The following is a 9,753-nucleotide window of genomic DNA, read 5'->3' as shown; positions in this document are numbered from 1 at the left end:
TTCTAGCCAAGCTCATTTCTAGTCGAGCTCAACGTTATCAAATTCCGCAATTAGTAAATCTAAACAAACTATTTGAGCTTCAATAGAGATTATTGCTTTACTTTAGTTCTGGGTGGAACCATTTGTGTGATATAATAAACTAAATAAATATTTTTTAGTTAAAAAAAAAATTCTTATATGTAAATATCCGTCTTTAAATAATTTTGGTAAGCATTTCAGTCGAAACTAATAAATAGCAAGAAAACGGTAGTACGTTCTGTATGATTGCTTAAATATTCCTAAGTAATTGTCTGCTTACTCAATTCGACTTAAAGATACTATCAATATCAGCAACCTTGTATTTCAGAATTGTATATATTTAACTAAAAACATTAAAATTAGTATTTACTCATTATTTAGATAAAACTCTTAGTCAAAGATAAACAATCAAGTTCATTTAAGTTTTAATTATTTACATTATCACCTACTTTACTTAACTATATAAATAAAGCAATTCGCAGTATATACATGATTTACAAATATTTAATAAATTTAGTATATACATGTACATAACATATTTATATAAATGTATGTATGTATGTTAGTATATTGACCAGCAGTCAACAAGATTAATTCATGAATTTATTAATCGAAGATGTGACTTTATGAGAAGGGCGTTGACTGCATTTAATCAGCTTTAAAATATTTAATGAATGAATTTCAAAATTTGTAACTACTAATGCCTCAACAAGATAATAAAAACTAATGGAATGCTATATTTTAATAATAAATTTATTAAAGATACATTAACTGATTTAATAATACTTTTTGAAATATTTTAATTGTTTTGTTTAAATATTCATCTAGTTTTATATCAAGACAATGCATCTGCTCACACAACTCAAAAATGCATCACCAAAATTCATAAATTACTGCAGCAATCAGCCTATTCGACAGATTTTGCTCCCTTTGACTTAAAGCATATTTTTATGGATAATGGTTTTCATTAGATAACCTTAGATAACAGTTACCGTAGAGACGTGTCTTGTAGAACTTCTGGAAAATTACTGCAGTGATGAGCCCCATAAGTAAGACTATCTATAAATTAGCGAACTGTTAGAAGAAGTGTACTAAAGTTCAGATAGATTATATCAAAAAATAATGCAATTTTCACAACTACTATAGGTATGTTTTATTATTCTAGTTCCGCCAACTTATTCAATAATCCTGTATATAATAAATGCAGGCTTGTGATGAACAAGCCGTATAGTTTCAACATGAAAAGACTAATTATTGATGTATATCCTATAAAAACACAAAACTTTATTTGAATATAATTTTTCATTTGCCAAAAATAATATATTATTGTTGAAAATGATGGAACTTCAATTAAATGATGTATCGAATAATAGTTAAGAAATAAATTATAACTTATATTTTTTTTATAAATAAAACAAATTTAAGCAGTTCTAATAGAAATATCAATAATTACAACACATTGATTCACAAAGCAGATGGTTTAAAAATGCCTAACGCATCGTAACTATGTCGTCACAATAGTGGTATACCCGGTTTGCACGGACTAAAAACAATCCCCCTCATGTAGCACAAATTTCACAAATAGATGGCCTATATTGATATGAATGGTCTTAACGAATACTATTTTGTGGTTATCGCTTTGCAGTGTTACCATGTTAGTTCATTACTAAGCTTGTTGCTCGAGATCGAGAACACCCCTCATATATAAACTTTATTTAATAGACTAATAATGATTGGTTTAGGTGGATAAAAAAATCAGTGCTTTTCATTCACATTCTATGATGTAAGAAATATTAAATAACAATAATTTTTTTGAACCTCTTTAATTTTATTTTATTTATTATAATTTAACTTGACATTAAGTAAATGTTTTATATAAGCTATTCAAGATATTACTAATACTGGCACGAACAATGTCTTATGACATATGTATTTATATTATAATTAGATATCTTTGTTTCTTTTCTTCTTTCCGAATGGGTAGAAAATTACCTTCTCCCAAAACATAGAAAATGAATGGTTTCAGACCTACAAGTAGCGAGGCTGTTATTGCTGGAAACTCCAGTGTGTCGTGGGATAGAATCCATATCTGATTGTTCTAGAAAAGGATATTCAGCTTTCTAAGAGACTTCATCACCAGTCTTGATGTCACCTGAAGAGAATTATGAGCCTTCATTGCTGCCTAACTATCAGTTAAAATGGGCTATGATTCTTATAGTTACGTTTGTGTTTAGAATATACACACCTGTCAATAGCATATATTTCTGCTTAAGGGATAGTTGTGTTTTTATCCAGCGTTTACAATTATTTTAACTGCAGTTCATAAACACCTGGTGCGGCTACTACTTTAGTGGGAGAGCTGTCCATATTTTGGATTTCAGATAAACCATCTAATTTTTATTACTAAGTTTACTTTTAAACTATTTTATGCAAAGAAACGAATCATAGTATAACAAGCTTAATAAGAATTTGTAAAATCTATATATCTCTATGATATTTTATATAACTCTTAAAATATTAGAACAATTTTATATATTATTTTTAACTTTTTTTATTTTAATATCTGAACATTAATTTTTATTAAATCTAAATCTACTTCAATAGTAGATGTATTATTTAATAATATAATGTTGAAAAAGTCAAAACAACTTGTTGTAGAGTCCATCGTGTGACAAAAAGAGTTTCATTTACATTAACGATTATTATACTAAAATAATCGGCAAGCAGGTAAAGCGCGTTTTATTTTACACCTTTATTTGTTTTAAGAAATAACATAACATAACATATAAAAATTAACATAACAAATACTATATGCATGGAAAAAAAATATATTATATATTGCCAATTCATGTAAACAAAAACTAGAATTAATTCTGTTCTCCTATTTTGAACTATAGATATATAAATTCAAAACGTATTACTTTTATTTAAGTAAGGGCATTTCTAACATTAACTTCCATATAGAATGTTCAAAAAGGGACTGGCCAAAAAAAAGCCCTTAATAAATTAAAAATTATTAATCCAAACGGTTATATATCAATATGTAGTCCATTTAACATTTTTTAATATTATGTCTAATCTATATATGAGTCTTTTTATACTTAAATGTCTACGGAAAATAAATTTGTTAAAAAATTTTTGTATTCTCAAATAACTTTATCTATCCTCCTTCTTATAAAACAGTTCTCCATCCATAAACCAATTAGCCTGCAATCGAAGAAAGATACTTACGTCTTTTTGGATAAAATCAAGATTAAAAACATCTTGTTTTATACAAAAGTAGAAAGTATCTCTTAATTATATTATTGATATTTACTTATTCATTTATTTATAAAAAAGGTATAACACTAATAATATACCTAAGTGAAAAGAAAGTCTTGTCAGCAGAGTCCTTTGATTCTTAGAATAAAAATATTTTATAAAAATTGAATGAATTTGACTTTTAGAATTATAAACTATGAACTATGCAATAGTAACACAATGGGCCAACTGGCCTACAAAAAAAAAAACAACTGCTCTACTTAGCACTATCTAATCTCAGAGTAATTACTAACCGCACGGGGCGGTACACAGATCTTAGATCAGTGTACCAGTGTATAATCACGAAGCTTATGAGGAATATATAAATTAGTCAGTGAGATGGGTGGGACTCTACAGAAATCTTCTAGCTATCAAAGAGTAAAAGTGCCCAGATGCACTAACTCGGAAAATAATAAAAATTATAATACAAATAGATTAAGAAAATAAGATTTTTAAATGAAAGTGAAAAAAATTCTAAATTGAATTAAGACATGTTATTTCTGTCAGAAGTTTTTAAATCGAATAATGTTTGAAAACGTATATTGAGTCAGACGATAGGAAGAGATATAGGAAGAGAAAGTACAATATCTTAGATTTACGTATCCCATTTATTCTTTAAAGCATAAAATCGACCACATTTGCTCATACATGAATGAATTGTTTTATTTTTAATATAATGACGAACTTCGAACTTCACTTTTCACAATATTTATTTAATCCATATTCTAAACACTTAAAATTAGAGGAAAAAACCACCTTAATATTATTTTAATACAAAATCTTTTAAATTCGGTTGAAGTTAATTTTGAGCGATATATTCTGAATTAATAAACTTTTATAATATTCTACATATAATAATTAAGTACAAATAGTGTAAACTGCATATAATATATTATTATTGTAAGAGCAACAAATTAAGTGCTATTTATGTTAATTATTAAAATATTAAAGATTATTAAGTTGGGAGAACTAACTTGCACTGCGACCTCATTGCAGATACTTGTAAGCATTGACATGAAAAACCAATTGCAACAAAATCAATGCTTCTCCAAAGCAGCCTTTTAATATCCATCATTTCCTCATTGTCAGATACATTCAATATTCTTTATATTTACAAATGTTAATCTTACAGATAAACATCAATCACAACAGTTTATTGCACTGAAATGCATGTAAATATTTTACGATTAACAATTTAACTTAAGTTTATGTTTTACTAAACTTTACTGCATGTAAATAGTTTTCCGGTTTTAAATTTTAACTTGACTTTATATCTCTTGTATTTATTTTTATTATTTATTTTATTTTACTTTTTTTATTTTAAAACATAGTTTGATCATTTCATTACCAAGTGTACTTGAAGGCTGGTTTCGTCTCTTTTCTTGATTACTTTTATGCATACTCGTATTTACAACTTCAAGTACATTTTCATTAGGGTCTTCCTTTGCTTCTCTGCAATGCAATCAAAAAATTTGGAATCTGGTTTTTAATTTGTTTTAAAATTCATCCAATTTTGGTATAAAAGCCATTGTTTTACTCAAAACGAATGCAGACAAGCTTTTGGATTAAAAAACGCAGTTTAGTTTTGAGTTAAAAGAAAAACCATATAAAATGAAATTTTTGACTTTGGTAAGTAGTTGAAGGATAAAAATAGTAGTAAAAAAATTTCAGTTTAAATTATAAATAATTTTATAATTTTTATAATAAATTTTTAACATACCATTATATTTTTATTAATTTTTTCAGAGTTTATTTTTGTGCCTCTTAATTGTTGCACTTGTATCAGCAGTGCCTATCGATGAGTCCTTCCCTGGAGATGTATATGATCAGGAGCAGAACAATCCACATGATCCACAATCAATTTTCAAACTGAAGAAACTCAAAAAGTTGCTTTTGGGTTAAATATGAGAAACTAATTTAGCATTAACATTAAGTGTTTATAATTATTAAAACAGCAATTATTAATTTGTTTCAAAACATTGAATGTATCTGGAAAATAGTTTTTAATTGTGAATGCATTTAGCTTATTGTAAAAATATGCTATGAGCCATAGTATCAATAGTTTATAATTTTAAAATTGCCATAGTTTACACATACTTTTGAATATTATCATAAATTATACGTAATAATATATAATACATAATTTTAAAAAAATCAAAAAGTGATTATTTTTTAAAGACTTCACACAGTTCCATGAAAAAGAAAATATTTAAAACTACTAGTCCATCTATAAAATAACCTCTGCGTTTAAAACTTATCAAAATTTCTCTAAACATAACTTTCATGAATAAAAAGTTATTGAATAAACACAGTTAATACATGCTACGAGTCACAAAATCTGGACATAATCCTGAAGAAAAAAAATCGCTTAGTGTTAAACACAGTTAATATATGCCACGACTCATAAAATCTGGACATAATCCTGAAGAAAAAAATCGATTAGTGTTAAACACAGTTAATATATGCCACGAATCACAAAATCTGGACATAATCATGAAGAAAAAAATTCGATTAGTCTTAAACACAGTTCATATATGCCACGAGTCGCAAAATCTGAACCTAATCCTCATAACAAAAAGAAATCATTTGGTTTTAAAGACGCTTATTATATGACACGAGTCAAAAAAATCTGGACCTAATCCAAATTTAGGATTAGGATATTTAGTGTTCGAATATGTGTTACGATTCACTAAATCAAGACGTAATCCCATAATAAAATAATGTTAATATATATTGTTTTGAATATAATAACACTTAAACAACCAATAATTAATCCCTCCACTAATATTATCTTTATATTAATTTACTTGTGTATTTATTTGCATCTTAAATAAATCTTCTTATTCTTTCTTTTTTCTAGCCCTAGTTTATATTCGGTTCAGCTCTTTTCTTTTATGTTACGATATCTCCAATACAAAGTCCTGCGTAACTTTTTCATTTGGTATTTCTTCAGGTTTTCTTCATCTTTTTTTTCTACAAATTGATTTTCATCGTTTCATTATCTGATTTTCTCGCTACATAGTCTTCTCAGCGCAGACGGAATTTGTGTTCAGCAAAAAATAGAGCATTACACTGTGAAACTATTTGTACCAGACTCACTACTCTCTCAGTAGTTTTGTTAATAATAATAATCGTCACATTTGTAGTGAGAAACACCCGTAAGCGACCCATTTGCTATTGATGTACTCTATAAAATACACTTTTTGATGCTATTTATGGAATAATACTATGATCAGGAAGTACGTGTTCAAATATGAAAAAAATTAGAAATGTGATCATTAATGAAACGCAACACAAAGCCTCAAACGACTTATTCTTCCAAGTGTGTAGAAGAATATACTCGGAGCGGATTTTGGTTTCAAAACTGTGCCATGTATTATATTATCGGAGAAACCAACGAATTATAAAAGCATGTGCTCGATGTTAGACATTGTGTCAGAAGTGCATCTACTAGATTTAATTTAGATCTAGATCCAGGTCAATAGAGCATTGTTTGTGGAAGTTAACGAAATCATTGCTATACTCCTATGCTGACGTACCTTTTTTTAGGCGCGTACCATATAGAATTATTTTGTTGCTAAACTTGTAATGAGCTTATTTGTTACGTACATATATTATAAATGTATTATTTTAAAATGCCATCATAGGCATTACATAAATAGTATTAACTTGTTGCTTCTAACATTTGTTTAATCTTGCTTTTAGGGCAAATAGGCCCGCTGTACGATACTAATGGTGATACCCTATTGAAAACACAATAATGTACGTGTCATGTGCCACCTATGACAAGCATGTTAGAGGTACACCATCAGTGCCACATGTGACACATATACTATAGGTTCACCATCGCCTGCTCTATGCAACAACAATTCAAACTTTAAAAGTAAAGTGATATGATATTCGTAAGATATAGTATTTAATATTCCAAAAAGTTATGGAAAGTTCAAGCTCCAAAATATTGTTTGTATGATATATCTGTGCAGGAAGCTGATCGAAAACTTAATGTAGATGTTATAAAATTATATATCATATAATAAAATATTTGACTCATTTTCTCGAATTGTGTTTGTTTTCTTTTAATTGAAACTCTATCTATACTACTACTGAAAAGATTGCTGATTGATTCTCAAAAACTATAAAAACACATTATAGAAAATAAAAACGACAAATATATGGATTCACTTTGTTCATCTGGTCAATATATATATTAATTATATTCTTAATAACCTCTGTTACTATCAACAGTTTTGATGAGTTTCAAATCAAAGCTTTGTAAAATACAACTTTAAAATATTTTGAGGTTCTATCGCTCATATTTGCCGTTCAATAATTAATTTGCACAAATAATTGATTATGAATAAAATAAATAATATTTAACATGTTCACCATGAAAATTTTAATAGTCACCTCTTTAAAGTCACAAACGACGCGTCGCTAGATCAAAAGATGTGTGATGTGTTATTATGAATGAAACGAGAATTTTTTACCACTAATAATTAAATTTTTTAATACTTAAACTTACATATTAAAATATAAATATTTATTACATTAACAAAAAACAGAGAAAAATTAAATTATAATAAAATTAAGTAATGTTAAATAATGTAATGTTGTGTTAATATACCTTGATGACCTACTATACTATACTATAGTCAGTCCAGCACTGACTGTCATATTATTAAAACGACATAAATAATGTGGTAGCGTAGTTAGTAGGCTACTTAGTAAAATGATTTAAGTAGTCTTTCGAAAATTTGCAGATCACAGCAACATAGAATGATACCATTAAAATCTTCCATGAGTCATACTTGGATTTTTGTCATCGTTTAGGTCAGGGCTGTCCAGACCAATACAGGCGGGCTAATACAAATCTCTGAATAGATTGGAGGGCCGCAGAAATAAATACATAAGTTTATAATTTAACCGGAGAAAAATAAAAATACGGCGAAAATGATAAATTTAGTTTTATTAATTGTTTATTAATTTAACTTTTACAATTCTTTCACTTTATTAATATTTGTTCTTGGCATACGAAAAATATTTTAAATTAATGTAATATTAAAATGTTGTATAAAAAAATATATACTAAAGTTTTTATCAATTAAGTAATTTAACGTAAAGTGTAATAAATTATTTAAAGCATTTTAATTCATTTATTCATTATATTACTAAAATACAACAAAGATTGCGTCGCAGCGCGTATGAGGCCCGTGGGTTGTGCTTTGGACAGCCCTAGTTAGATGAAGACAGAAAACATTACTTTTGATCAAAAAATGTTAAGAAACATTATATATCCGTACTTGATAGACATTGAAGTTAAACTCCACTAGAGAAATGTGAAATGAATATGTGGGAGTGTCATTCATGTGGGAGAGATAAAATACATACATTATATATAAAAGATTATCATTTCAGAAAAACATTTTCTGTTTAGTTTTATTTATTAATGTGTGAACTCGAAAAAAAAAATAGTGAAATTCAAATATGAGCTCGTTAAGAAAGAAAATGAGGCGATATCTATATGTTCTAACAGGTCCATCAATGATGAAAACTTGAAAAAAAAATTAAACAAATTGTGCTTGTAAATAAAAAAATATTATTAGAGAAGTCAATTGTCATACTGCAACAGCAATTAGAAATAGTGAATATTATTCCGAAAATCTGATGTAATCGAAACAGTTCCAAACATCTCAAAATGAAAGATTTTTTAATCTAAATAAATTTAAACTCAGATTAAAATCTAGTTTCTTAACTGGATATGCTGTTGTTAAATACAGCTGCAGATATTGGGTAATGTAAAGCAAAATCTTTGTCTGTCTAACCAGTTTATGCCCTACGATTATCAAGAAAAAAATTCACTAACTTAATTTAAATTTTATTCGACCGAAAGTAGTCTAGATTGTTGAACCTTAAGATATTGTTAAGTTTACCAAGACCCTTAACTGTTTGGGTTATATCTCATAGGTACTAGTATTGTTCTCTTGTTCACACGAGAGTTTCGTTTGTAATTTTAACTGTCAATTGTTGTTGCTTTCAAAACTCTCGTGTGAACACAATTCGGATTAATTCGAATAATATATAAACCATACAGCGAATACGAATATTTGAATGATTCCTTATTTTTTTTGTAATGAATAGTTCAAATGGAGTGAACTATTCGAATACAAAAAACAATTTTTATAATAATAATTCACAAATATTTTTTTTTTGAGTCATCCAAATGCATATTTAAATTGTATCCATGTTGTCTCTAAATTGACTCCATACAAAAATTGACAATGTTTTCTTTTATATAAATTTAAAGAAATTAATTTTTTTTAATTCGTATTTTTATTTATTTAATTATTTAGTACTTATAAGAATACATTATGTAATGAGTGGACTTAATTAAATACACAACAAGTTTATACTATTTTAATATATGACTATCAGCAA

At 27.1% G+C, this 9,753-nt stretch overlaps 1 protein-coding gene across 1 annotated transcript; it reads left to right on the top strand.

The window, feature by feature from the left end:
• Positions 1-4,875: 4,875 nt before the first annotated feature.
• LOC119673351 lies at positions 4,876-5,270 on the top strand. The gene is made up of 2 exons (XM_038084615.1): positions 4,876-4,947; positions 5,065-5,270. The coding sequence occupies exons 1-2, from the start codon at positions 4,930-4,932 to the stop codon at positions 5,218-5,220; spliced, it is 174 nt and encodes a 57-aa protein (XP_037940543.1). The 5' UTR covers positions 4,876-4,929; the 3' UTR covers positions 5,221-5,270.
• The last annotated feature ends 4,483 nt before the right edge of the window (positions 5,271-9,753 follow it).

This window comes from Teleopsis dalmanni, chromosome 1 (assembly GCF_002237135.1).
Source record: "Teleopsis dalmanni isolate 2A chromosome 1, ASM223713v2, whole genome shotgun sequence".
Taxonomy (NCBI): domain Eukaryota; kingdom Metazoa; phylum Arthropoda; class Insecta; order Diptera; family Diopsidae; genus Teleopsis; species Teleopsis dalmanni.
The sequence above is the reverse complement of the archived record's forward strand: the minus strand, read 5'-3'. Positions and strand labels throughout refer to the sequence as shown.